At 59.7% G+C, this 27,852-nt stretch overlaps 7 protein-coding genes across 7 annotated transcripts in view; 4 read left to right on the top strand and 3 right to left on the bottom strand.

Moving 5' to 3' along the window:
* Positions 1-3,827: 3,827 nt before the first annotated feature.
* CHLNCDRAFT_140218 (hypothetical protein) lies at positions 3,828-6,655 on the bottom strand (the record flags this gene model as incomplete). The annotated part of the gene is made up of 9 exons (XM_005843509.1): positions 3,828-3,851; positions 4,211-4,294; positions 4,436-4,567; positions 4,642-4,704; positions 4,799-4,869; positions 5,576-5,661; positions 5,776-5,822; positions 5,910-6,033; positions 6,582-6,655. The coding sequence occupies 9 exons, from the start codon at positions 6,653-6,655 to the stop codon at positions 3,828-3,830; spliced, it is 705 nt and encodes a 234-aa protein (XP_005843571.1).
* Positions 6,656-6,887: 232 nt separating this feature from the next.
* Positions 6,888-8,682, top strand: CHLNCDRAFT_37407 (hypothetical protein; the record flags this gene model as incomplete). Its single annotated transcript, XM_005843558.1, has 7 exons — positions 6,888-7,095; positions 7,195-7,256; positions 7,343-7,431; positions 7,554-7,667; positions 7,822-7,915; positions 8,049-8,165; positions 8,263-8,682. The coding sequence occupies 7 exons, from the start codon at positions 6,888-6,890 to the stop codon at positions 8,434-8,436; spliced, it is 858 nt and encodes a 285-aa protein (XP_005843620.1). The 3' UTR covers positions 8,437-8,682.
* A 32-nt stretch (positions 8,683-8,714) lies between these two features.
* On the bottom strand, positions 8,715-10,137 carry CHLNCDRAFT_28000 (hypothetical protein; the record flags this gene model as incomplete). The annotated part of the gene is made up of 6 exons (XM_005843508.1): positions 8,715-8,765; positions 8,881-8,961; positions 9,042-9,192; positions 9,368-9,526; positions 9,607-9,725; positions 9,949-10,137. Coding segments are annotated over 6 exons (750 nt in total), but the record flags the coding sequence as incomplete, so codon positions are not given.
* A 1,780-nt stretch (positions 10,138-11,917) lies between these two features.
* Positions 11,918-12,818, top strand: CHLNCDRAFT_140215 (hypothetical protein; the record flags this gene model as incomplete). The annotated part of the gene is made up of 4 exons (XM_005843557.1): positions 11,918-12,083; positions 12,158-12,246; positions 12,327-12,545; positions 12,687-12,818. The coding sequence occupies 4 exons, from the start codon at positions 11,918-11,920 to the stop codon at positions 12,816-12,818; spliced, it is 606 nt and encodes a 201-aa protein (XP_005843619.1).
* A 114-nt stretch (positions 12,819-12,932) lies between these two features.
* Positions 12,933-14,600, bottom strand: CHLNCDRAFT_37406 (hypothetical protein). Its single transcript, XM_005843507.1, has 7 exons — positions 14,353-14,600; positions 14,150-14,262; positions 13,936-14,068; positions 13,726-13,786; positions 13,505-13,585; positions 13,242-13,339; positions 12,933-13,139 (listed from the first exon to the last, which is right to left on the bottom strand). The coding sequence occupies exons 1-7, from the start codon at positions 14,389-14,391 to the stop codon at positions 13,014-13,016; spliced, it is 651 nt and encodes a 216-aa protein (XP_005843569.1). The 5' UTR covers positions 14,392-14,600; the 3' UTR covers positions 12,933-13,013.
* An 8,245-nt stretch (positions 14,601-22,845) lies between these two features.
* CHLNCDRAFT_140213 (hypothetical protein) lies at positions 22,846-26,096 on the top strand (the record flags this gene model as incomplete). Its single annotated transcript, XM_005843556.1, has 10 exons — positions 22,846-23,454; positions 23,564-23,675; positions 23,788-23,954; positions 24,069-24,182; positions 24,269-24,331; positions 24,420-24,536; positions 24,637-24,780; positions 24,858-24,927; positions 25,019-25,621; positions 25,987-26,096. The coding sequence occupies 10 exons, from the start codon at positions 22,846-22,848 to the stop codon at positions 26,094-26,096; spliced, it is 2,109 nt and encodes a 702-aa protein (XP_005843618.1).
* A 523-nt stretch (positions 26,097-26,619) lies between these two features.
* CHLNCDRAFT_27963 (hypothetical protein) overlaps positions 26,620-27,852 on the top strand; it is a gene marked incomplete at both ends in the record, with an annotated part of 2,385 nt that continues 1,152 nt past the window's right edge. Inside the window, 5 exons of the mRNA XM_005843555.1 lie at positions 26,620-26,774; positions 26,858-26,980; positions 27,080-27,206; positions 27,353-27,500; positions 27,609-27,697. Coding sequence (XP_005843617.1) covers positions 26,620-26,774; positions 26,858-26,980; positions 27,080-27,206; positions 27,353-27,500; positions 27,609-27,697 — 642 coding nt within the window. The remainder of the gene's footprint in view (positions 26,775-26,857; positions 26,981-27,079; positions 27,207-27,352; positions 27,501-27,608; positions 27,698-27,852) is intronic.

Genomic DNA, 27,852 nt, shown 5'->3' with positions numbered 1-27,852 from the left:
ACAGCTGGTGGCTGCCTCGCTGATGATGCCTCGTGAAGCAGAGCCTTCCACAACTGAAGGGGCGTCGGCGAGGGACAGAGCAATCCAATAAACATCTGCCTGCAGCACACCAAGAAGGAAGCGGAGCCCAGAGAAGGGATCTGTGCCTCCCCATGTGCGTAGCGAGCGCTTCCATGAGGCGCAACATGCTCGACTTGCCTGCTGCATCAATGCCTGGATGACTGCCATTGCGCTTTGCTCCTCCACAATGTTTTGCCCGCTGTACTTGTTGGGTTTCAGGTTGACCTGCGCCATAATGAGCTGCTGCTCCGCACGGCATTCTGCTAGAGTATGGCGGTCGCTCTCGAACTCGCGGCCCTGCAACCAGGCACCAAAGCAAGCAGCAGGAGAGGGTTGAAGTCTCGCCATGGTGGGGGCCGCTGGGGGCTGGGGCCTGGCTGGGGCTGGATGGATGGAGCTGGCTGGGCGCTGGTTGGCCCCCAGGACTGCTTAGCCTACGCCTTGGCCAGCTGCTGCCACTGCTAGCGCTGCTGTCTCTGCTCTGTTGCACAGACAAGGCCAGACGAATGTCAGCAGCCAGCTGGCAGGCATTTCCCACCCAGCCCCGTGGCAGTGCCATGCCCAGCAGTGCGCATGCCGGCAGTGGCAGTCTGGCGAGCCCTTTGTGATCGGTTTCTCAAAACTGGCGCGGCGGCAGGAGCATCCACCACCACCCCAGCGCTCAGCTCTGAACCACCAACGTCGGCACGCGCTGCACTCCAAACCTCAAGCATGGCAGCCGTGGGTAACGTGCAACAATCCTCAAGACACAAGCAGCCAGCGCTCACCCCACCCAGCAGGCGCACAAACTGTGGCGCCTTCGCTAGCCACTCTGCCACGGTGCGCCGCAGATGCCCCATAGGCAGATTGGCCGGCAGGGTGAGCTCTTGCTTGTGTTGCTTGTGTCCCTGTATGGACACGGCAGGGTAGCACAGAAGCATCAAGCCTCAGGATTGATCACACGCCAACTTTGTGTCAAGGAAGTTGCGCCACATGCCTGCTGTGCGGGCAGCTGAACCGCGAGTGCCAGCGGGAAGCCTCGCCAGGCAGAGCTGTGGGCGGGGGGAGACAGCATGCGCTTGCCCTGCAGATTGGGTAGGTGCATGCTCGCGCATCACGTCTTAACTTGATAATTATGCTCTTGGCAGATGGGGCAGTCGCTGAACATGGAGCGCAGGCCGAGATGCACCTGGCATTCATCAACTAACAGCGCCAGGTACCGCAGGATACGCTGGCAGTGCTCCGCTGCTGCTTGGTACTCGTCTGGCGGCATTGCTGTCAGTGCTGCAGCCGGCTGGCACCACTGTGCAGGCTGCCCATCAGAAGCCAAATCTGTTGGGCGCTCGTCGCATCCAGGTCTCATGGCACTGCGGTCATGTGCATCACTGGCTGCCGTTTGGCCAAACGCCTTTTGCCGCAGCTGTTGCAGACACGAGGACACTTCTGCATCCAGCAGTTGCCGCCATCTCTCTGGCTCATTTGCCAGCAGATGACGCATTTGGGTGCTGACAATGCAAGCAAGCAGGTGCGCCGTGGCATGGGTAATGGAAGGCCGATGGGAATCAAGCATCATGCGCCATAGGAATGTGCGCACTGTCCCTTCAGTTTGCTGCACAGGTAGTGGTGGCGATGTTTAAGTTTGCAGAAAGGGAGCGAGAGAGAGCAGTAGATGGCCCTCCACTTTACCTCTGTAACGCACGCCAGCCGCGGCGTGACATCCTCCTCAAGCAGCTCCGCCTCCCATTTGCTTCATCAGCGAAAGCAGCACAGGACAAAATATATAAAACTGTTGCAGTCAGTTTCACACTGCTTTATGCAAAAACAGCAATGCATAGCTGACTGTCATCACGGTCAGGAAGCGACAACTCAGGAGGTGCGGCGGGGGGGCTCACTCAGACACAGCAGTCATGTAGGCAAGGAAGCACCGCCATGCAGCCTCTGTGAAGTGAACAGCTGGCAGCCTGCACAAGCAGTCCAACAAGAACCCGACTGCAGACAGAAAAAAGGAGGAGGAAGCGAATGCAAAGTGAGATGAAGAGAAGGAAGGCACACTGAACAGTGTGGGAAGAGACACATACCTGCCACTTTCTTGACCACTTCCTTCCTGCAGTTGGCAACCATGAGCAGGGCCAGCCGCCAGGCCTGATCTGCACCATTCGCAATAGCAAATTGTTAACTTGTCGGCCATGATTGCCTGGCAATCCATCAGGTGGGCTAAGGCGGACCTGCATCATATGCAGTGACAGCTTCTGCTGTGGCCCAGCTTGTCATCCGTTCAAGCTGCTCCTGCAAGATGCAGCGACAAAGGTGAATGCCCAGCAGGCCATATTGACAATGCCCACAGCAGGTCAATCTGCATATGAAAGCAAGTCACTAGTGTGGTTGTCCACCAAACGCGAAGCGAGATAGCCTGCATTATGTCATCATGCCTGCAACAAGTAGTAGTTCCCACTATAGATGACCTCCCAGAGTAGGCAATGCCACGCATCCACTGACTGCCGGTGGGAGAATGTGCCAGCTGGGGGCCCTTCTGTTAATGTGCCTCGATCTGCCCCACCCTGTGCTGCCTTCTGTCGGAGCAACCAGACAGAGAAACAGCGCAGGCATTGTTTCAGCAGCTCAGCATCACGGTTCAAGTGTTGCATGGCGACACGCATTCGATCCTGCATGTTTGAAAGGCAGTCAACGAGGGACAGCTTCATGAAGAATACAAGGCACGACAGGTTTAGGTGCAACAGCACTGTGGACGGAGCTCACCGGTTTGCGCCAAACCCGCGTCAGAAGGCTGTGAAGCACCACTGTTGCAGGCACAGCGCAATCGCCGTCCAGCTGTTGAATGCAGATCTGCGCTGCAGCCAGGCTGCATGTGTTGTGCCCAAGGACAATGTCATAGATGGCACACAGCTCCACAACTGCAACAAGGGAGAGGGTTGCAATAGCACCAAAGCAAAAGCAAGAAGATAGAAACTGTTGACTTGGTGCTGCCTCTGTTGACTTGGTGCTGCCTGTTGACTGTCCGCAGATAGCAAAGACACGGTGGGATAATCATCAGCACGGCGCAGCAAGTTGACTGCTTGCCTGTGGTGCTCCGCACAACCTCAGGTGCAGCATCTGGACGTAGACAGATGTGCATCAGGCAGTCCAATATATTTTTCCACATCAGCCCCTGCAACGCAAGACGTGTTGACAATTGGCGCGGAATTTGCAAGAGAAGACTTGGCCCACACAATTGGAGACGCCATATGCTGCCCGTGCAAGAGTGCATTCAGTATCTCTATGAATGCGATGTATAGAGCAATGCTAAGAGAAACTTCTTGCTAGGGGAAACTTCTTCAGCAACCTCATCCTTGCAGGAGCAAGGCGCACCCACGAACCCCGCATCCCACCCCACCCGGGCGCTGCCACCCCCACCCACCCACCCACCCACCCACCCCCACCTTTGCGTCCCGTTGTGCCATTCCCACCAGCAGGACACAGATGGAAACAGCCTCGCTCACACCGCTGGCAGTTGCACGTGCCTGCAGGTGCAATTAATGTAGCATGTAAATCAGGCCGTCTCTGTCCCCTAATGTACAGGTGACAACACCGTCTCCTTCAGTAGCCACAGATACCCTGGCAGACGTCACCTGCAGCCTTGCAAACAGCTGAGCCAGCTGTGCCGGTTGCATGAGGTGCCCTAAATTTGCCAGCACTGCAGGCACAGGAGCAAAGGGAGACCAATTGGCAGTGCGCCAGCAGGAAGCGACGACCATCTAGAGGGCTGATCTTACTGCTGTAGACATTGCTCTTTACCGCCTCAAATGTCGAGCCATCTGCAACGAGGCGCAAAAGCAGCAAGGAATGAGCAAAAAGATGAGTACAAATGTTCCCAGGTCCAAACATCGTGTGCTTGGCTTGAAGGCACAGGAACGCAGGCACAACAATCAGACTTTCCTTCTGTCAACTGCCAGAGGAAGGCTATCGCTTCTTCCGACAGGGCATCGTGCTGCAAAAGCATGCTTAGCACGCGTTGTGCCTGCATTGGATAAAGACTCTCGTCGGCATCAGAAGCGTGCAATCCCACCCTAAATGCCTTTAACACAACATGCTTGAAGCAGCAACGGCTGCTAGCAGGCAGTGCGGCGGCTCCCAGGTGTGGCGCTGACAAACATGCGGCAACCCCTGGCAGCACCTGATCCGCATACTGCGCTTGGTGCAGGTTGGACTTGAGCACCAGCTGGACTATACCGTGCTGCTGCAGCCATGCCATAAATGCCTGTAGAGGAAAGAACGGCGTGCCAAAGCGGTGACATGCAAAGTGCTTCCACTCAGGCAGGCCACACAAAGATCACCCTGCATGATTGCTGCTTTGGAACACGAGCGGCAGAGGACAACAAAGCCAACAAGGAAAGAGTACCTCGCTGCCCAGGCGTGATTGGTAGAAGGTGAAAGCCGCAAGGTCCCGCAGCTGCTTGATGCCTGCCAGCTGGCGGGTAAAGGCTGGGGCATGCAGCAGGCGCAGCACATGCTCCCGTTGCAGCGGGCCCACCTGCACGCACCACAGGCTTGTTAGCCGGCAGCAAATATACATGGTAGAACGAGAGGTGCAGGTGAGACACGCACCTCTGCCTCGGCCTCCTCTGAGCTGGCGGCGGCAGCCAGCAACTGGCGCACCAGCATGAGCACCTGTGGGCAATGCTATACAAAAGTGAGTTGGCTGTGGTATGATTCAACATTGCATCTAATGTGTAGCTTCTGGCCAAACCATGGCCAGCCGCACCTTGGCCACCCTCTGCTCTGGGTTGGCAGCTGTGTCTTCGACTGCCGACAGATCCGATGCTGCGGTCAGGCCTGTGCGCACAAGCTGTAGAACGCAAGCTGCTGGCTGTAGCAAAATGGCATGTCTAGATGGCAGAAGGAGGCGCGATGCAGAGCCAAGGGGCGCCAAGAAGACAAACAGGTAGCCTGCCAATCGTTCCGGGTGGCACACCAGCTGCAGGGCAAAGGGGTGGTAGGGTAATGTAAATTACCAGTGTGGAAAAGTCAGCATCATCATGGATCCCAGCTTGACGGTATGCAACAAGCATGAATGCGAAATTGGCCAGGCACCTTCAGCAGCGCATCCCAGCCTCCACAGTCGCCAAAACAGTCTATCATTGCTGCACACCACGCAGCCACAGCCAGGTGCGCGGAAGGTGTCTCTGGCGGCTCGGCTGTAAGGTCCTCTACAGCCGTGCCATCAGCAGCAGCCATCGGCGATGGTGCCCCCGGCTGCTGCTGCTCAGGTATCGGTGCTGCCCATGAGCCCAAGCCTTTGGGGACCCAGCCGCGAGCTGTGGCTGGTGACTCGGCATGGAAAGCATGGCTACGGAAGAGGTAGTTACTTTCAAACAGCCTACTTAAAATGCGCAACAGCGGAGCCACATCCTCCCCGACTGCGGCAATCAGGGTGGCATGGACATTTACGGTGCAGCGGAAACTGATGCAGGCTACACCCGTCGAAACGGATGGAGGGCATACCTATGTGTTGGACGAAGCAAAAGGCGCACGTACTTACCTCGCTGGCTGATGGTGGGCTGCAGCTCCCTGCCCTGAAGCACACTGACGTGCAGCGTAAGAAAGCTGGCAACAAAGTGAATGAACCTGCGTGGGGAGGCACGGGAGTGGGGTCTCCTGTGGTGGTGCTCCTCTAAGTTTGCCAGCTGGAAGTGAGATACCATCCATCCAATGCAGGTATGGTTCAACCCCCATTCTCACTGTTGGCAGGCTGCTCGGTAGTCTTCAGCGTTGTGCAGGCCCACCAGCTGCAAGGGAGTGTAGGGTCGCGGGCAGATAGAGCACCAAAGACTGCGAAATGCAAGTGGGCGCGATGAGCTTCCAACAGTACGCACCTGCATTTGGCGCTCCTCGTCCAGCATCTGGTGCATGGCCGGGCCCAGCGCCTCACGCATCAGTGGCTGGAAGAAGCTGGTGTACATGAGGAACACTGTGTCGTCGGTCTCATCCACGCGGTTCCTGTGGAGCACAAGCAGAGAAGATGAACCGAAGGCGGCATGCTCGCAGAGTGGCAGAGGCAAGCATGCGTAGGCTGTGCAGCGGTTCTAGTCCACCATGTCCATGTCCATATATACTATAGGCTGGTATAGACGTATGCCGACGCACTCGATCATATGAGAGTAGCAGGCAACAGCCGAGCGCAAGCATCTGTCCAGTGCATATATATCATCTTTATTGTGTAATATAGCCTGTAGGCTTGGTGTAAAATCTGCATGCCGGGGCAGGACGAAGCACCTTGACAGCCGCTAAGAAATCCGGTGGGGAGTGCGGGCGGCGGGAGTGCGGGCGGGGGTGTCGGGCGCACCCGCCAAGAAGGCGTCCTGCGCGCCCAGGCTGATCCTGCGCTCAGGCAGCGCCATCTCCTCGTCCTCGTCGTTGCTTAGCAGGTCCTCCACCATGTTGTGCGGTCAGGTGATGTCAACACTTTGCTTGTTTATGGCATGGCGATGTTTCTGAGCAACTACTATGAGAAGGAGGCACTGGCGCCATCGGAACCTTGTACTCACCGGTAAGGGTACTGCTGAGGTGAATTGCCTCCGCTCACGCGCTCCCCGTTGTTATAAGTGCAGCTCGTCCTCATGAGGCGCTCACGGCCCTCGCGGCTCGTCTTGGCCGTGCTAGCGTCGCTGCTGGTTGGCGGCTCGGGGCAGGAGGCTAACCACGCGGCGCTGGCAGGCTGGAACAGCGGTGCTAGCCTGATTAATGGAGCACTGACAAGGGCGCCCAAGGACAGACTGGGCGCTCTGCGCGATGAGAACCAATGGAAGAACGAGCTGGTCCTCTGGGTGCTGCCTGGCGAGGTCAGGGAATGTATGCCCAGAGTCGTCCAGGTGGGGAGGGCGTGCAGTTCAGTGTTGAGGCGCCGCCACACATTGTGCGGCCGTCCACAGGACTTGCCGGTCTTCCTGACTGTACACGCCGCCAGCCTCTTGCAGACGTGGTTCCGCTGTTGGGTGATGTGTATGGCACTATATTTTGGCGTGGGCGCCGCCTGGACATACTATGCCTACTTTGCCTTTGGTGCGTCAGGCGCACAGGGAAGAACACCGTCATGAAGGTGCCTGGTGGTGTCCATCTTGTTTCTGTCCAACTTTGCATCCCCCTCCACCTGATTCGCAGGCGACAAGCTATTCAAGCTCGGCGAGATCCCAACCCGCCTGGACATCTGGGAGCAGATAAAGGTGTGTCGGCAGGCCCTCTTGCTTCTTTGCTCTCTTATCGTTCTGAGGGTGGCGCTCAGCTCCGCATGTCGCGTTCTGGCCTGCAGGTGTCCTTCCGGGGCATGCCGCTGTATGCGATGCTGCCCACCATCACAGAGTACTGCGTGGAGCAGGGCTGGACACTGGCCTATGCCAGGTACGGCAAATGGCGGGGGTGGCTTGGTGGCTGGGCATATGCATAGAGCTGAATCGGTTGGCAACCTGCCTATAGTGCCCAGTGGCTGCCGCTCTGCGTCTGCACTCTGGCGCTGTGTGCAGGGTGGCCGATGTCGGCCTGGCCCGTTACCTGCTGTATTTTGTGCTCTACATGATGTCTGTTGAGTTCTTTGTCTACTGGCAGCACCGCATCCTGCACATGGGCGTCGGCTACAGGTGTGAGAAGCCGCAGGCGTCGTTTTTGCGTTGCGTGGTTGCCATGCATCTTGAAAAGGGCAAGTAAAGCCTAAAAGTGCCGCAGCAGCGGCTGCAATGCGATCAATTGCTGATGCATCCCACATGGAGTCCTGCCCCCATTCGCCCCTCTCAGCTGGCTTCACGTCATCCACCACAAGTACAACAAGGGGGATCAGATGAGCCCCTTTGCAGGGCTGGCCTTCCACCCGCTGGATGGCATCATGCAGGTTTGCAAGGGGGTGGGTGGGTGGTGGCAGGGGTGATGGTGAACCGGCCTGCATGCCACCCGCATGGCTGCACTGCATCAGACCGGTTATGCCCCAGACTTCAAACAAACAAACCGCGGCCACCATGCTGCAGGCGCTGCCTTATGCCTGGACACTCTTCTATGTGCCCATGCATTTCCTGACTCATGAGATGCTGCTCTTCTTTACATCCATCTGGACCACAAACATCCACGACAACCTGCATGCCAAGGTGCGACGAATGTGGCACACCCGACCAATTCGAGTGCCATTAGGGACATTTGTGCGTTACACATCAGCTTCATACCCTGCCCACCCACCACTTGCAGATTGCGCCAGTCATGGGGGCCGGGTACCACACCATCCACCACGTGCTATATAACTACAACTATGGCCACTACTTCACCTTTGTGGATCGTTTGTTTGGCACTCTCATTACGCCAGAGGAGCTGGAGGCGAGGCGGAGTGCTGAAAGAGCGGCAGCTGATGCCAAGGCGCAGTGATGGCGCAGAGATGCAGGCTTGCCAGCCAGCCAACTGGTGTTTCTTTTGTTGCTGTTCTAGCAGTAGTGAGGATCCCAAGCTGGCTGAGCTGGTACCTGTAGTCGTCATGATGGAACGCATGGCGAGCAATGCAAACCGTGATTTGTCTCGATTCTTTACACGCCGCACACATTCATTGCATATTCTCAGCCCAGGTCATTTGCACGCAGGGGGCTAGCTGCTGCTGCTGCTGTAGTACCCAATGTCACCGAGCGGTCATTAGTCAAGAACCAAAAGCTTCACTCACAAGCCAGCTTGCTCGCGAACGAGGAGAGGCAGATACCAAAGGCCTGAAGGCAGGGAAGATGTTTTGAATCATGTAGGATCAGGGTTGGCGGGCTGTTCTGGTGTGGACCAAGGCCCCTGGGGGACGCTACCCTTGATGAGGAGTGTGGCCAGTCGCACCTGAAGGGCCGTCATTGGGTAGCTGTAATCCATGGTGAAAACATCATCAGCCACCTTGCCAAACTGCAAGATGGTGCGCTCCTGCAGGTGGGGATGGCGGGGGATGGTTAGCCACCACTTGCAGCACAAAGATATCAGCAATCGCAAGCAGCACCGCCCACCATGTTGTCCACTGACACCAGCTGAAAGTTCTTCACCGAAGCCTGCGTCACGCGCCCGCCAAAGTTGAGGCAGTAGGCGCCCATGGACTGATTCCAGCGGGGGGGCTTGTTGCGCAGGACCACACAGCCAGATAAGTTGTACAGCTTGTACCTGCGAGCAGCGTGGCCGCATGGGGAAAAGCAGAAGTACACCTTGCACCTGATTTGCTGTGGGCACACGGCACGAACCACAGTTGAAGCACGCCAAGCAACATGCCCGACTGCTGGACGGTGCAGAGACTAGGGCAGGACCAGCTGCCGATCAGCGAGCTTTCCACATCACTCACTGGCCCAGCAGCGTGTCATGCTCGCCCTTGGGGCGCAGCGGCAGAGCCCGTTGCCCATCCATGTCCAGCTTGGGAATCAGCACCGTCATTTTGCGGGGGCCCTTGGTTCCCAGCACATTTGTCTGGTACAGCGCAGTGCCCAACTCGCACCGTGCAATGCTACCTGTGGATGCAGGGGCTAAGCTTAACTCGTGGAACATCCACTGGAATACTTAGAGCACCGGCAAGCAGTAACAAACGGCGAACCAGTGGTGCTCTTGCTGCCGCCATCGTAGAGCGCAAACTCAGTGCCCAGGAAGTTGGAGCGCAGCTTGCCCACGTAGCTGGCGTCTCGGCGCGAGATGTCGTGCTGGTCCACCTGCACGGCATGCAAGCGAAGCCTCACCCCAATTTGGGCGTAAACCCAACAAAACTTGGCCCCGCATACAACTGACAGCCCAAGATGCATGAGCATCTTGGGCTGTCAGCATTTACGCCTGGCATGATGCATCAGCGTTTCGCCTGGCAGCATGTGCGCAGGATGGCACAGGAGGCACAGGAATGCATCGAGCTAATCCCAAGCTCTGCTGCAGCGCTCGCACAGAAAGCACAAATGATGCGCCGCCTGGGCCGCCCTTGCGCTTGCGTGCTGCCGCCAGGAACGCGCCAGTCTTGCCGCCCTCCTGCTCCATCATCAGCGTGTACTGCGGATTGCCCTTGAGCAGGCCACCAGAGCAGCGCACTATCTTGCAGCATAAAGGCTTATCAGCCGGGCCAGGCATGAACAGGAAGCGCCTGCAAGCCCAACAGGGTGACGAGCATGATGGAGCGCTCCCCAGCAACCCATGGACCGTAGCACCTAGCCACCTACCTGAGATCTGCTTTCCTGCTCAAACTTGCTGTGGCCAACAAAGTTGCCAATGTGGGTGCAAACAGCTCAGCTTTTCCATCCTGCCGCTGGGCATCTTCACATGCCATCCTTGCTGATGCTCCCACCTTGGCCATTCCCCCAGCCTTTGGCGCCATAGCCACGAATGCAGCAGCAGAAATGCCAAAGCTGGCCAGGCTGCCAGTTTGTGGCTGAGCCAGGCTACCGGAAAACTGCTGACCTGCCCGTGCAGGAGCCGTTGAGGGTGGCTGCGGGTATGCTCCTGTAGGCCGCTCCACTATGCCACCGCTTGGGCTTGTCACCGACGCCACCCCCGCAGGCTCCGAGTCAGCTCGGCTGTAAGCAGCGTTGATAGTGAAGTCACTGGCAGCCAGAGGTGCCAGGCACGCAAGGGCGGTGGCTGGGCGTGTGGTCTGGGCGAGGGGCTGAAAGCAGGGTGTGCAAGGCCGGTTGCCTGCACAACTGCCAAACTCACCCCCAGCAGTACCAGGCTGGGCCGACTGCAATCTGCCATCTGCACTGCTGTCCCTGTCGCTGCTGCTGCCAGCGCGCACTGCGCTTGCAAAGCTGCCCAGCACCCTCGGAGACTGGGGTGCACAGCTGTTGCCTGCAGCATTGGCGCTCGTGGGGCGGGGCAGGGCATGTAGGTCCTTTGGCTGCTGCCCCTGGGTCTGCTTTGTGAGCTGTGGAATGCTGATGCCGCTGGGGCGCAGCGATGACGTGGCCGGTCGGTCGGGCGATGTGCCAGACCGGCAAGTCCATGCAACCGTTTGCTGCAGGCGCATGCTGCTGCAATCGCTGTGGCATGCTGTCTTAGATGGCCCCAAGGCGGGTACACTGTCTTGCCCACGCTGCTGCTGCGGAAAAGGGCTGGCAGCTCTTCCCATGGGGGCGGCTCCAATGGGCGTGGCCACACGCTGCTGCTGCAGCCACTCTGCAGTGCCGTGGGCAGGGGTGCCAGGGCGTGCAGAGGCCGGCTGGGACAGCGCTGACGCGGAGCCCGGGGCCGCCTGGATGGTGTGGTAAAGGTCGTTGTTGTAGATGGCCACAGCTGCGCCCAGCAGTTGAGAGAAAGGAGGGGTGGTTATTGGGGGGCAAAAGCGGCGTGGCGGCAGCGAAGGTACAAGAAGCAGAGCGCCGCCTTTGCCAGAAAGGATGAAGCAGCCACCCACCACGGCGCGAAGGAGCAAGTCCTTCAGGTGCGGCAACCAGCGCCTGCCAAGTGCGAGGCGTCACCGGGCGCACGGCCAGCTCGGCGGCGGCGCCGCCGCGGGGCGAGGAGGCCATTGGGGAGGCTCGGTGGCTGGGGCTGTGCGGGATCCTGTGTGCGCTGGGAAGAGTGGCAGGACAGGCAGCAATGAGTAGGTGCTGGTCAAACATTGGCCATGGGACCCTTGGACCCTGACGCAGTGGCTTGCGGGGCGGGCCTCGCCTTGGAGTGGAGCCAGAAATACACTGGTTTCCATGTGTGAAACCAGAGCGCTGCCGACGAGATTTGGGGAGGCAACACAGCTGGACTGCATTCTGTCGCACGGTGCGCATTTGTCGCTTTTTGTATAGGCCACCGCCGCTCAACCACGGCCACCAAGAGCTGAAGAGCTGCGATTGGAGGCCTGATGGCAGCCGCGGGCATGATGCTGCGCAACCAGCATTTAGTCGGTGGTGGACAGCGAAGGGTTGAAATGCCCAGTCACTGCCGGCCCGTCTTCGAGGAGGGCGCGGCGCTGATTTTCACGCGCTGGACAGCGCTGCAGCTTGGCGTTGCCAACGAGTGGGGCGGTGCCCGCAGCTCGCACAAGGCGCAGGAGCTGCTGGGGGACGTCATCGGCTGGTTCTACAGCACCAAGGGTGCGGGGGCAGAGGCGCCGCCAGCTGAGCAACGCCTGCTGCCGTCATGGCCACAGCTCCCTGCTGCGTTGCAGACCACGAGATGTGCGATCTGCAAGACCTGCTGGATGAAGCGCTGCAGCTGGATTTTAACATCCAGGCGGAGGACGACAGCCCGTACCAGGTATGGGGGTGTGGCCTGTCATACCTCCACTATGGCTGCCCAGCTGCCACCGGTTCCACGTTGCATACTCTCTTCCGCAGGTGGCGCGCCTGCTGGTCAACATGCACAACCAAGTGGCGGCGGGCGACTTCTCCTACGTGCAACAGATGAGGGTGGCAGCCGCGGCGGCTTCCCAGGTGGCTGCAGCCAGCCAGCGGGCACCCAACGGGTTGTCGGAGGCGGATGAAGACAGCAGCAGCTCAGATGACGAAGGCGGGGACAGCCAGGACGGCAGCAGCAGGAATTCCATGGATGCAGAGGTGAATAGGAAGCCTGTCGAGCTCGCGCTTGTCTTGGCTGTTGATATTGCACCTTGATGACACACACACGCACCCGCTGCCGCGAAACATTGGCCCAGCATGCATTGCTGCTGTTGCATTATGCATCGCTGCACCATGCAGGGTAGCGAAGACATGGATGTGGACGATAGTGGAGCAGCACCACAGCAGCGGCAGCAACAACAGCAAGGCCCCATAGTGGACGCGGACGGTTTCCAGGTGGTGAAACGAAAGGGCAAGGGCGGCCAGTGCTGATGTGCGGATGTCTCTCACAAAAACCAATAGAGTCTTTGCTCTTTTGCCCCAGTAGTTGTTTTTTGCTGTCCCGCACTGCTTTCCAGCTTTACGGTTCCTGCTGCTTGCTGCTACTTAGTCTTTCTCTCCATTCATACTTCTTCAGCAGAAAAACACATATGTCCTCGGCTCAAACGACAAGCACGAGAGTGAACACTACGAGCGCAAGACAGAGTAGCCTTCGAGCTCCAGCTTGTCCACCAGCCCCATGTCGCCGGTGGTCACAATGCGCCCATCCTGCATGATGTGGACTTGATCGGGCCGGATGTAGTCCAGTAGCCGCTGCAACCAGCCAATGATCGGTTGTTGGGAGTCGGTTCAAAACTGATATGTGAGAGCTGCACACGGCTGCAGGCGCTGTCAGGGATGCTGCCGGCGTCGTACCTTGTAGTGCGTGACCATCAGGATGCCCATGTCTGGTCGCTGCGCCTTCAGCCCATTTACCGCCTTGGAGACATCCCGCAGCGCGTCAATGTCCAGGCCTGCACGACAAGCCAGGTGTTGCTGTTGTACAGGCCCTGCTGCTGTGTGCATGGCACTCGCATTGCAGGTCAAGTGCATGGCGCACAGCCGACGGGTGATGGAGGAGCGGAACTCGGGCAGCAAAACAGTGGCAGCCGCTCCACACACGATGAGCCTGCCCTCACCAGAATCGATCTCATCCAGGATCGCCATGTCTGCCTCAAGGCAGGCCAACTGCAGAATCTCATTTCGCTTCTTCTCGCCACCTGCGCTGGGGATTGGGGGAGGGGGGCAGAATTGTCGTGCCAAGAAACCCTTCGCCTCCCAACTTTGGTCGAGACTGAACGCGTCGGGACACGAGAGGTGAAGACTGGGCTTTGCAGGAGCCCGAAGCAGTAGACAGCACCTGAGAAGCCCTCGTTGACGTTGCGGTTGAGGAAGGCGGGGTCCATGTTGAGCGACTCCAGCTGCGACGCCAACAAACACAAGCACATTGGGGGCTGCGCAGGAGTCCATGGCATGGCAGGCTTGCGCTAACCAGGCATTCTCTGCTTTGATAAGTGACTACGGCACCCGGCTCCGGCACTAAATAGCCTGCCCACACAGCGCGCTCCACCTTGGGCATGACATGGGCATAGAACTCGAGCGGGTCCAGCTCAGGCTCCCCATTCGCGCTGCGCCGAGCATTGGTGGCTATCCGCAGAAAGTCGATGTTGCTCACGCCCGGGATCTCCACGGGGCTCTGGAAGCTGCAGGCAAGGTAATCGGGGTCACCCAGGTCGGGTCAGGCTCTGGGTGGGCAGGATGACGCAGGTGGGAGCCACACGCGCCTGAGGAAGAGGCCCATGTGCGACCGCCGCTCCGGTTCCAGCTCAAATAGGTCCTGGCCCTTGTACGCCGCACTGCCGCCGGTCACCTCATAGTCAGGGTGGCCCACCAGGACCTGCGGCAAAGCGCCACCGCCGTCCGTCAGGCGGCGTGCGGTGCCAGGGCGGCGGCGGCGCCGCCGCTTCCGCACGTCCCTGCAGCGCACCTTTGACAGCGTGCTCTTGCCCGACCCGTTTTTTCCCATGACTGCGTGCACCTCGCCCTGCTTCACCACCAGCGACACCCCCTTCAATATCTGCTGGCCCGTGGCTGCAACTTTCGCCTCCAGGTCCTTGACCTCCAGCAGCACCTCTCCAGCAGCAGCCACAGCACGTCTGCTGAGCCGCCTGCAGCCGCTTCCATGCCGGCGGAAGGCTGCACTGGGAGGCGGACGCTGCAAGCTCGCGGTCGCCATGCTTGGTTTATTGCGATTGAATGCACGAAGAGGGGAGTGAACGACGGCATTACATTGCCAATGTACTGGTGGGAAACGCGGGGGTGCGGACGAAAACACGCATCCCCAATCAATTTTACTTGCCAAGAATGCTGGCAGCCGGCGCCGCCCACGTTGCGTGCATCCCAATTTCAGCGCCCGCCAGCAGCAGAATGTCGCGCACAAACTCCCTCACGCGCGGCTCCTTGCACATGATGCAGTCGCACAGAACGCCGTAGAGCAGCAGCAGGTGTGTGCGCTCCCGCCCGCGGGCGCGCACCTCGGGGCGCGAGCGCAAGTTGGCTACCATCTGCAGGCGGGTGCAGGGCACCCACACACGTGCTTCACAGCGCCGTGGTAAAACTCACAACCTCTCCCACCCCCCACTGACCCGGGCACCTGGGCGAGGAACTCCGAGGGCGGCATTGCCGCATCTGCCACTGCCGGAGACAGGGTCATGCTGGCCAGCGCCTCCAGGATGCACAACACTTCATCCAGCTGGGATCGGCCCCTGGGTGCGCTACAGGCAGAAAGGTCCGGCGGGCGGAAAGGGCCTCAGCAAAGCGGGCGGCGGGGGGGGTCCAGGTCCGAAGAGTAGAGCATAGCTTACTTGGTGCTCTGAGAAGTGGTGGCGGGGCGCGCCTGGTCCTCGGCGTATGCACGCAGCACCGCATCACAACGTGCCAGGAATACGGGCAGTGCCAGGCGGGACACCTCGAGCAGGCAGCCGTCGGGGTCGCTGCCGCCGCTGTCACGGGAGCACAACACGTACATCTTGCGTATGCAGACGTGAGCAAAGTTGCTGCTGGTGGCGGCCTGCAGGCAGAGGCAGCATTGACGCAAAAAATCATGCACTGCAGAGCTTCGCAAGCTGCATGCAGAACAGAAGAGAAACAGTTCAGCCCTGCTGCTCATCTAACATGTACAACTCAATTGACACCAACTACAATAAATTGCTGCACCTGAGGCACGCTGAGCTGCTTGGGCCGCGAGGCACCCCTATCCACAATGTTGATGAGGCGTTGCTTCATCACAACTGAGGTGGCAGCACACTGAGTGAGCACCGCATCCGCCAGGCAGTCCAGTACTGCAACCTCCAGCTCGGCATCCGCTCGGGCCTGCTGAGGACTGAACGGTGCAGGTGCTGCGGCACCCGCCAGCGCCGGCAGCCCAAGCGGAGCAACAGCAGCAGTGCTGATGCCAGAGTCGTGCTCTGGCTGGTGAGCGCTGGTGTCGGTGGCCTCTTCCCATTGGCTCCCCGAACGGCTGCCCCTGGTATCAGGAGCAAGCAACAGGCTACCATCATATCGCGCTGCAGCCCGGTGCAGTGGCAGTTCCCTGCCACCAGGCTGTGCTGATGCCACAGCCACCAGAGTGTCGGCGCCTAAAAGGAACGTCTCCAGTGCATCAGCCAGTGCCTCCCAGCAAGCCGCCGTATCTTTGCCCGCTTGGGCCGCTGATGCCACTGCAGGCAGCCCTGCCGGGACAGCTGCATTGAACGCCTGGGCGCCGATGCGCCACAGCCTCTCTTGATACACAATGTAGCGGACCTGTGCCCAGGAACAGCGCAGGGAAGCCTTCTCTGCAAATTTGCTAACCTGGCTGAAACGAGAGCACCACAAAGTGATAGAGAGATTCCAACCAGAGGGCTCGCCAATCCGGTTGCCCACCCACCTCCATGCAGCGTCCCAGTCCAGTGATGACCGAGGCGAAGGTAGCCGCCCGCACATCCAGGGGAGCATTCATGTACACGGCGAGCAGCTGCTCAATGACCTGCACAGCAGACGAAGATTTGTGCAATGCAGCAGTCACAACCTGCCAAGCTCAAGGCAGATACAGGGGCTCCCACGTCCTTCTGCCACGGCATGCAGTGACCCACCTTCTCCAAAAATGCAGACGTGAGTGCGAACTTGGCCTGCGCCACTTGGCCTGGCGGCTGCTTGATCGTGCCACTGTTGGCCGGACTGATGCTGCCATTGGCAAGGCTGGCAGCATTCAGGGCTAGGCCAGCTACCTGCCCATTGATGGGTTCTGCTGAAGTGGTCACCTGCTGCTGAGTCTCAGCTGCCTGATCATCTGCCCCATGTTGCTGTTCCTTCCACTGTTCTATGACATGGTCGGGCCGCAGGAGGCGCACAATGCTGTGTATGAACTCAGGATAAAGGCGTGGCACGTGAGTTGGCGCCAGCTTTGGAAGCATGGCCAGTGCCGCCTTCTGCACCGGTGGCATGCCCATCACCACCTGAGCGCTGTTAGCAGCGTCATCATCTGCAGAAGCACAGCCAGCGAGAGACACGGCTGTCTTGAAGTGTTCTGATCGGCTGGCACGAATTATAATGGTGTGTGCTTTGTCCAGCAGCTAACCTGACCAAGGGTTGCGGCACGCCTTCTCAACCCACACAAACACCCGGGCGGTATCCTCCTCGTCAAACCTGAACTGCAGGGAGCCATACAGCTGGCCAACGAGCGCCAACAGCTCGATGCGTGCCTGCAAACATAATGAGGATTCGGTGCGATACGCCCATCAACATGCTTAGAATCTTTCCAGCCACACCGGATGCAAGCACTCACCGGCAGCGGCACCATGCAGGTAGGGCTCGTGGCAGCCTCCATGCCAACACCCAGAGCCCGCACTGCACGCTTCCACATGGCGGGCGCAACGATGTCGGTGATGCTTCCGTGTGCCTGAAGCACCGCCGATAGCAGGCCGATCGCAGCCAGCGCCACTTCCTTGCGCCCACCCGCCATGCTGGACTCCACGACAACCATCATCTCCTCCCAACCGGCTGCAGCATCGGGGCAACAGAATATCCGCATATGCCTGCACTGGCACAGAGTAGCTACAACCACGCCCACTGAGACAACGCAGATACTTGCCTGCCACGCGGTGGTCCATGCCGACAATAGCGGGAAGGTGGGCGCGCAGCAGGCGCGCCATGCCACTGAGGGCAATCACCACGGTTTCATCCCACTGCTTTTGCTCTGAGTTGCGGGAGTGGTGCACCATCACCCTAACCTCCTTGCCGCGGGACTGCCCCAGCAGCATAGATGCGGCCTGGCAGCATCACAGGAAGCAAAGCTGCAAAACTCGATAACGCTGGGAGCAGCAGCTAGACATGCATGCATTCTCAATGGGATGGGGACAGCATGCTCCTGTCATTCCCCCAAAACGCACCTCGTCTTTGCTGGCAGTGGCAGACATCAGATAGGCGTGTCGCAACAAAGGGAAGAGCATCTCCCACAGACATTGCTCCCAAAGGGCACGTGACAGGCGAGGCCCCTGATTAACGACCACAGCAAAGAGCGTACGCACGCCACTGTTGCGCACCTCGGGGCGCACATCCTGGCTGACGCCCTGCGTCGCAGGAGAAGGGAAGGGAGTTGACGCATCGCACAGCCGTCGCACAGCAATAAGGCCAGGCCCTTGGCACCTGCAGAGCCAGGAATATCATCTGTAGAAGCTCATCTGTTTGAGCTGATGACAGGCTGGCAGCCAGCTGGTGGCGCTTGCTACTAGGGCTTGCTGCTCCTTCACTCTCACTGCCTTCGTTTATGCCATCTTCTGCTGACAGCGCCAGCCCTATTGCTGCCTCAACCTCACTGTCTGAGGCATCGTCTGTGAGCCCTGTTGCTGATGCCACGCCCAGCTGGGAGGAGCCCCGACGTGCTGGCAGCCCGGCAGGTTTGCCAAACAGGTCAGCCGCATTCCAGAGCAAGCTGATGGTGGTGAGGCTGACATTAACGCCGGCTTGCTGGCTACTGTACAGCACCGCCACCTCCAGGCAGCGCTTCAAACGTGCAAAGGGCATGGCTGCCATGTAGTCACTGCAGGCAAGCTGCACACCCTGGAATGCCAGGTCAATTGCGTCAGGCTCGCCTGTCGCAGGCACTGCCGCCAGCAGCCGGAACACAGGCGTCCAGCCATCTGAGAGCCGCTCACCATGGCGCTGCAGACAGGAATACACTGCGAGGCTGGATCCAACACAGGCAGGAAAATTCGAGCCACAACAGCCATTACATATTCATCACAAAGCAACATGCAGCATGTAGCAGGCCGCCCCCGCCCTCTTACCTGCAGCACATTGATCAGCACACGCAATACGCCAGAGCGCACATCGCGCTCTGTTTCTGCATTGTACAGCGCCTCAAGCGCCACTAGCAGCATGTGCTCCACACCACCCGTGCTGTCGCTGACACTACCCTGCTCCTGTTCTCCTTCCGCATTAGCAAGAAGGGTGGAAGTGGAAGTGGCAGGGGCGGGCAGACTGCCCAGGGCACCAACGATGGCGCGCCCCAGAGACTCGATAGCAGCATTTCGAACCGGCGGCCTGGGGTCATTCATTACCTCCAGCACATGGCTGCAGCATGCCAGAGTAAACACAGGTAGCAGTTGGTTTATCATGTATGGTGACAGTGGTGGGCAGCAGGCTGCAGCAAAGCGAGGATGCCGCGAATGCCACAGCCAGCACACCTAAGGAAGATGGCCCACAGGTCGTAGATGCGACCAATGTTGAACAGCAGCACTTCGACCATGCGATTAAGTGCAAAGAGCTTCGGCGCCTGCCCCATTGCTGTGCCGGAGCCGGGAATGTTCCGCATGCTGACATCCCGCAGCCCTGACAGCAGGCTGACAACTGCCTCGCGGCTCATGTCGCGCGTGCACTCAAACAGCTGGGAGGCGGCAGCAGCCAGGATAGCCAGGTCACTGGACATTGCCGGCTCGCCGCTTTGTGCCGACAACTCCTGCAGCAGCAGCAGCAGCAGCAGCAGCAGCAGCAGCAGCAGCAGCAGCTGATCCAAGAGTGCTTGCCTTTAATCTTGGCGCTGAGAGGCAGCAGACGCAGGCAGCAACCCAAGCCATCACTGCTCCAGCTCCGATGGCCAGATCGCCCCACTCACCTTTGTGGTGGTGCGCGGCGAGTTGAGAATTTTGTCCAGCGTGTTCATGGTCTCCAGCACCAGTTCCCAGGCCGGGCCTAGCACATTGCTCAGGCGGTGTGCAATGTTGAACAAGGTGCGCATAGATTGCACATTTTTGGGCGCCAGCACCAGCCCAGCTTCCGCTGCCTCGCCAGCAGCAGCCAGGCTGCCCCGTGGGCTTGCCAGCTTTTCACCAGTTGGGGGCACAGCAAACATTCCACGAGGGCTTGCGTCCATCTCCCCGGCGGCAGGCTCTCCAGTGTATGCCAGCGCAAAATCGCACAAATTGGACAGGAATGCATCTCGTGGTTCCAGTAGGGGTAAATTGCCGCAAGCCTGAGTGAATGTTTGGTAGCCCTGCGAGGCGGTACCGGCAGAATCAGGATGTGTGAGAACTTCATCACATCTCTACAGAATGCATTTTCCCTGAAACATCACCTTGAGCAGCTGCAGAACTATCTCCTCCCGCGACGATCGCAGCAGCAGCTGGCTGACTGCTGCGAGCATGCCACGCCACGTCCTCTGCACCATCGCTTTACAGACATCGACATCGACATGGCCGACTGCAATGAATGAGAGTGGCCAAATGCTGTTATGAGCAGTTGGGCAGAGACTTGCAGATTTAATCTAGTCCAGCATGGCCAAAAGCCAACGCACCTGAACCAGCCCCCCCCACGCTCATCGCTACTGGCACCATGCCACCTTGATCGACTGCCACGTCGGCCAACTTCTCCATGCTGTTCATGAAGGCCAGCAAGGAGTCAACTGCCAGCATAGTGAGATAGCCGTGCTGCACTTGCTGCGATGCCATCTCAAACTCTGCGTCCATGCCCCAGTCCTTGCCTGCGTGCACCACGGGTGTACCAGGGGTGGGGATTAGCAGCAGACTGACTGACCCCACACTTACATACCAAACAGGCTGGCTGCAAGCACCTGCTGTCCTGTCGCTGTACAGTGCCGCCACGACATCCAGCGGTGGATCATCCTCTGGGTCCTTGTTGGAGGCTTTCAGCATGGCATCCACAACCTCGCCAGCAGCCTGGCATAGCGCCTGCGGCAATGATGCACATCATTGGATAATGGGCCGAAGGATGCGCAGACCCAGCCATGACCCAGTGCACTGTTGACGGCTATGTATCACACTACAGCATTTACCTGAACAGCATCCAGCCTGCGATCTTCAGACAAGTCAAACATTGCAAAGAGGTGGTAGGTGAGCAGCGGGTCGGCAAGTAGCTGGCGGATGAGTTGCATGACCGCGATGCGTTGGTACAGGGGGTAGCGTGCAGCCAATCCTGCAGGGGGTGTTGACGGCTAGGGCAAAGTGTGCAGGGGGTGTTGACGGGTAGGGGTGTTGACGGGTAGGGCCAAGTCCCAGACAGCGCATACGCAACAGAGAAAGCGGGGGGGGGAAGCACACGCACGCTCATCCCCAGGGACACACCTGCCAGCAGCGCCTGGACCAGCGCGCCGCTGCGAGTGTCCAGCAGTGTGTAGAAGCTCCGTAGCAGCGTGCGCATGAGGCGCAGCAGCGCTTTGAAGGTGGTGAAATTGTTGATGGCAAAAGAGGCGCTCGCGGCGCCAGCATCCAGGTGGTCCTGCAGCTGCGCCTGGATGAGCTGAGGCATGCGTGCAGCCAGAGCGCTCTGGAAGGGTGCCAGTTCGCGGAACACGGCCGGCGAGTTGGTCAACACAAAATCGAGCAGCTCCAGCACAAAGCTGCGTGGCAGGGAGGGTGACTTGAGCCACACAGGCGGCACACCTGCATGCAAGCGCAGGAGGTGGAGCCAAGGGTTGGAGGGGGGCATGGCTAGCGTTCGGAAGAGTGGAAAGCATGGCTTTGGAAAGCATGCACAGTGTAGGTTGCAGCAATGGCACCATTGGTGATGCCTGGTAGCGTGAAATATGAGCCGAAAACCTCTAGCTCACCCGATGCCATGTTGCACAGGTCTTCGATGAGCTTCTGGGCTGCAGATGCGGCGTCGCCAATGGGTGTTGGCTGCGCTGTCCCACCCCCGGCTCCACCTCCGCTCTCGTTGCCAGCGTCGACAGCCCGCAGCTGCTGGCCCTGCAGCTCCACATCTACGTCCACGTAGCTGAGCACTAGCGCCACTGCCTGGCGCACAGTGGCCGCCGCGGTGGTCAGCACCGCATCCTTGTGCCCCTTCTTGCTGGTCAGCCGCAGGCATGTGCCCAGCACCGCGCCAATCTGCTCCTCGGTGCGTGGGCGCAGTGGTGACTGCAGCATCGTCAGCGCCGTCTGCAGCGTCTTCAGCTGCACGTTCTCGTCCGTGTTCTTGTCCACACGCGCCAGCATGGCAATGACTGCATCGCCCGCCTCGGCTGGCAGTACATGGTTGGCGATGAGGTTCTGTGTCAGCGCCAGCGCGCGGCTCTTCAGCCGGTCGCTCTTGGTCTCCAGGCTCAGCTGCAGCGGCCTGAGCACCTCCTGATCTCGCCAGGGGTGGGGTTGGGGGGTGGATGTTGTGGGGGAGGCACACCAGAGCAGGCAACAAATGGCGCAGTAGACCGGCCGGCACCTGGTAGTGTGCCTTGATGTGGTCCAACGCATCCGGGACGTCGGCATAGTTGCGCATCTTGAGGATCACCCGCTCTGCCGCATCCTTGACAGCCTGCTGGTCAGCAGAACTCATGAAGAAGCCGGCCAGGCCCTCCTTGCTGCGCGCCTCTGAGGCCAGCTGACGAAACTCACTCTCCAGCACCGCCACCACGCCCGGCGCGGGCATCTTGAAAAAAATCCTGCGATGTTTGAAAGCAGAGCACTTAGGTCCGGCAACGCCGGCGGCGGGCGGGAGGCGGAGGGAGGCCGGAGGACGCGTCACTAAGCTTGGCGGGAGAGTTGGCTGATCGCCTCGAATGGGCTGCTTGCCTCCAGCGGCTACCGTGCGCCCGCTATTCCTCCCTGGAGGACAGTGGATGGCGTTTGACTTTGCGCATCACTTGCTCACTTACTCACTTCGCCCTCCATCCCAAGAGAGACACGAAATCTAGAATACGGCACGAGGGGGAGAGTTTACAGCTCAAGCAGTACATGTACTGCGGAACACACTTCTGCAAGCTCTCCTGTCGCCTATCGTTCTTATCCTGGTGCAACTGAAGGCTTGGACGCGGAGGTGCGACGGGCCGCTGCATGGCTGCGATTTTGCTATTTGATTTTTGTCCTTGCCCTTCATACCTCCCTCCTGGACACCAAAAGCCAGTCCCTCAGATGCTGCCTTCGAAACCCAGACGTCGCGTCCTGCGCCCTGCTGCAGCCGGCGGCGCCGCCACCGCCCCATCCGCGGCATGTTTTCGAAGCTGACCGCCCTCGTGGGAGGCGGCAGCGGCTTGCCTTTCGATCTGGGCGAAGAGTTTCCCAGCTCGTCATCATTTTGCAACTGGCAGCACTTTAGGGGCACGACCAAGGCTGATGGCTCTCCCGTGTCCGTCTTCCGCCTCGCCGGCCCCAGCAAGGGCGATCAGCGCCTGGAGGCGGGGCGCAACGCTGCCAAGCGCCTGCGCACGCTGCGCCATCCCGCCGTGCTGGTGTTCAAGGAGCTGGTGGAGGTGGAAGAGCGTGGGGAGGCGGTTGTCTATCTCGTGACGGAGGCGGTCACACCCTTGTCCCTGGTGCTCAGCGACATGGATTTGACGACGCGCCAACAGTATCTCAGCATGGGCCTTGGCGCCACAGTCGGTGCTCTTTCCTTCCTGGCCAATGACTGTGCCCTGGTCCATGGCGCCGTCTGCATGGCGGCCGTGGCGGTGACTCAGACGCTGGACTGGAAGCTGCACGGCTTTGACGTCATGTCCGACCACCAGTTTGCCAGCCAATATGACCTGCCGCTCACTGCGGCTGCCTGGCTGGTGCCGCAGCAGTTCAAGCCAGGGGAGGTGGCCAAGGGCGACTGGCAGGTGAGGCTGGCTGGCGAGCGGCACAGTCCATGCTGCCGCGGCCTGGCAGCCAATCGCCGCCACTCACCGTCCCTGTTGTTTGACTGGTGTGTGCTTCTCATACGCTCAGGCCGTGAAAGACGGCCCGGCCTGGGGAGTGGATGCCTGGGGCCTGGGCTGCCTCATGCAGGAGGTCTTCAGCGGCAGCCCACTGGCGCGGACCGAGGACCTCCGCAACACCGGTGGGTGAGCCCAGCTGGGCCTTTCGCCCATGAGCAGGCAAGGGGTTGTGTGTGTGTGTGTGTGTGCGCATTGGAGCTCTACTTGATGAATCGCCTGCCACTGGCGCTGCAGATTGCATCCCCAAGGACTTGATGCCGTACTACCAGCGCCTGCTGGCCTCGCAGCCGGCGCGGCGGCTCAATCCCAAGCAGCTGCTGGAGGCGGGGGTATTGCGCAACAGGCTGGCAGAGGCCACCAGCTTTCTGGAGAACCTGGCCATCAAGGACACCATGGAGAAGGTGGGGCCGCTTGAATGCCTGCTCCTGCGTGCTGCTGCTGCAATGGTTCCAGGCTGGTTGCAAGCCAAGCTGCCAGGGTCACTGCTGTTGTCATCTTCCTGGTTTGAGCTGCAGGACACGTTCTTCAAGAGGCTGCCCAGCCTGCTCCCCTCAATTCCCCCGCTGGTGGCGCAGCGCAAGCTGCTGCCGATGCTAGCCAGCGCCATCGAGTTTGGCGGCGCCCCACCGGTGCGCCCTACCACGTTGTTGCCCTCACACACGCACTCATCCGTACACCTTAGCGTAGTGCAGTGTGTATGTCATTCATGCCCCAGGTTGCTCTTACAACGCTGCTGGAGATTGGCAAGACGCTGCCAGAGGAAGACTACTCCAAACAGGTCTGCTTACAGACGTGAATAATGTTTCTTTGCCTTCACCTCACTTTAGGGATTGAATGTGGGCTGTCGATTGTTGGCTGGAGTGCAGGTGGTGCCCATCCTCACCAAGCTGTTTGCGTCTAGTGACCGCGGCATCCGGCGTGGCCTCCTGGAGAACATTGCCACCTATGGGCCTGCTCTTCAGGACAAAATCGCGGAGGAGCAGGTACTGGGCTGACTCAGTAAAGTCAGCTACTTGAACTGGTTATTTGTGAAGCAGAACCCGCTCTTATGCCGCCCCTGTTGGTTATCACCCTTACCTGCAGATTTACAACCATGTGGCGTCCGGTTTCAGCGATGGCAACCCATACCTGCGGGAACTCACCCTGAAATCCATGGCTGTGCTGGGTCCGAAGCTCAGCCAAAAGACGCTGAGCCAGTCGCTGCTGAAGCACCTGGCCAAGCTCCAGGTCTGTGCTGGTGGTTTGAGTCGAAGCCATTCCTTGTGGTGTGCAATGGCTGCAAATGGCCCCATGTCCACGTGCAGGTTGATGAGGAGGCCTCCATCCGTGCCAATACCACCGTGCTGCTTGGTAACCTGGCTACCCACTTTTCAGGTGTGAGGCTGTCTTTGGTCTGGTTGCAGTCCCATCGTGCCTGGCAATTTGCTGTGTGTAAACAAAGACCTGTGGGCCCCCGCTAATGCAGAGGCCACCTGCAAAAAGGTGCTGCTGAATGCCTTCACGCGAGCGCTGCGGGATGGCTTCCCCCCTGCCCGTGTCGCTGGGCTGAAGGCCATCGTTGCTACAGCCCAGTACCACAGCCCCGAGGATGCTGCTATGCGGGTGCTGCCAGCCGTGGGGCCACTGTGCATCGATCCCGTGCACGAGGTGCGTGCTTCGGCGCTGGCCTGCCTGGAACACTTCACCAAGGCGCTGACGGGGCACCACAGGGAGCTGGAGCGCAAGGCAGCGGTGCAGGAGGGCGAGACAAGCGGGGGCAAATTGATAACGGCATCGGCGCCTGGAAGCAAAGAAGGGGGCAGCCTGCTCAACAGCTTTGGCTGGGCTGTAAGTAACCTGGGGCTTGGGCGCAGCTCAGCGGATGCTGCGGGTGCCAAGCCGGCGGTAGCAACCGCAGGCATTGTTTTGGAGCCGGCGTTGGCAGCGGCGTCTGCGAGCAAGCAGGTGGACGCACCCCCGCCAACAGTGGCCTCCCACATAACGGGGACGCCAGCTGCACCACCTGCCACCAGCAGTGGCTGGGACGATGATGACCTGGCTCAGGACATGATGCGTGACGCGGAGGCGGGTGAGTCGGTTTCGAGCAGACGCCTCCTTGCAGAATACTTTCCTCTGATCCCGGGGTTTGTCGCTTTTTGTTTCCCACAGAGCGCAAGGCGCGGCAACGGCTTTCCAAGTTGGGCACGGGCAGGGCAACAGCTGGTTCGAGGGTACCACCGGCAGCAACATCAACAGCAAGCAGGAGTAGCGAGGGGTGGGGGAATGATGAGGGCTGGGAGGATATGAGTCCCGCGCCTGCCACAGCTAGCCAGAGCGGCAGGCCAGCAGCAAGAGCAGCAACCGCACCGCGGCGGCCGGCAGGTGCACACACGCTAGGCAGCGGCATTGATGGCAGTAGCACTCTACGGAAACCCTCCGGCGCTGGTGTCTCAGGCAATGCGTTGCGGAAGCCTGCCAGCACTGCCGGCGGGGGTGGCGGCATGAAGCTGGGGGTCAGCAAGCTTGGGGCCAAGCTGAAAGAAGACGATTTTTCAGAGTGGTAGCTGCGCTCGATGCCCTAGCACGGGGCAGGGATGCAACTGCAAGCTAGATAGAAGAAGAAAGTCCACTTGTAACTTTTCATGGGCTGCGGTGGCGCTGAGCCGCGACGGGCGCGCTGGCCTTCCACCACCACACCTCCAGCTCTGTCACCCACGCCTCCAGCGTCTTCCTCTCGTGCTCTTCTTCTTCTTCTTGTGCTAGCGCATACACTCCGCTGCTGCCGAAGGAGTCGTCATGCAACTGGCTGCTCCATGCTTACACACAGCGCGCAGCAGCAGCAGTGGCGTGGTTGCTGCGCATCCCATTTACACGCAGCGAAGGGGCTTGGCGCAGCGAGGCAAGTCCCCGCCGTCGGCCGCTGCCGCCACCACCGGCCGCAGGAGGACGCTTCAGGTGAATGAATTGGGGGCTCTGATCCGTCAAACTCAACCAAATCCGGGCAACTGCCTCCACCCAGTCACCTCTGCATGCTGTGCTTAGCGCTTGCAGGCTTCTGCAGTTGGAGCGGCAGCTGAGCAGGCGGCCATGAAGGTGGTTGAGGTGGACCTGGATGATCGCACCTACCCCATCTACATTGCACGCGGGCTGTTGGATCAGGGGGAGCTGCTGCGAAAGCACATTCCTGGCAAGACCGCACTCATCATCACCAATGAGACCATTGCACCGCTCTACCTAGACAGGTGGGCATGTGCAGTAGGTGTGAGTGCGCTTGGTGATGTCTTCTCCGGGATGCGTACCACACGAGTTACACACATCCATGCAGGTGCCTGCACTCCATCACAGCCAGCGGCGACATCAAGGCCGAGGTCGTCATCCTGCCGGATGGCGAGCAGCACAAGACCCTGGAGGTGCTGCAGAAAGTTTGGGACAAGGCGCTCGAGTGCAGGTGGGCAGCGGCATCGAGGAGGTGCAACGATAAACACCGAGAATGGACTGTCTGGCTGTTGTCACAAACATGGTGTTGTTGATTGCGCCCCGCCTCTAGGCTGGACCGCAACACCACCTTCATTGCGCTGGGTGGAGGCGTGGTCGGCGACATGACAGGGTTTGCGGCTGCAGCCTACCAGCGCGGTGTGCATTTCATCCAGGTGCCAACCACGGTCATGTCGCAGGTACTTGCTTGGCTATCCAGCAGCAGTACTCGCACGAATCTCCCGCTGGGCACCGCGACAGCGTATGCTTGAGGGCTGGCCACGAGCACCCATGAGTCCAGTGTGTGACGAGATGGCGTGTGCCTGTGTGCGCTCCACCCACCCAGGTGGACTCGTCGGTCGGTGGCAAGACGGGCGTGAACCACCCGTTGGGCAAGAACATGATTGGCGCATTCTACCAGCCTCGCTGCGTGCTGATTGATACCGACACGCTCAACACGCTGCCTGACAGGGAGCTGGCCTCTGGCATCTCAGGTGGCCTGCTGGGCGGCTGGCTGGGCCTTCTTCTATCGAATTCTATCGAACGTATATTGACATTTGCAGTGGCGAATTCTTCTTCTCTGCCATTTGTATTCTCTGCAGAAATCATCAAGTATGGCTTGATTCGGGACGCGGCTCTGTTCGAGTGGCTGGAGCTTAACATGGAGCGGCTTCTTCAGCGCAACCCAGAGGTACAGGCAGCTTCGTTGGGGCGGGGCGTGGGCGTGGCAGGGCGACGGCGTGTGGCTGTGTGCCGCCGCCAGGCCGGGGGCGGCTCTGCGCCATCGCAGGCCCCTAGGCACCCACCCCCACCCCAGAACCCCACCCTGCCGCTGCCGCGACCCCC

This window comes from Chlorella variabilis (assembly GCF_000147415.1).
Source record: "Chlorella variabilis unplaced genomic scaffold CHLNCscaffold_29, whole genome shotgun sequence".
Taxonomy (NCBI): Eukaryota; Viridiplantae; Chlorophyta; class Trebouxiophyceae; order Chlorellales; family Chlorellaceae; genus Chlorella; species Chlorella variabilis.
This window is presented reverse-complemented; position numbering and strand designations above follow the sequence as displayed.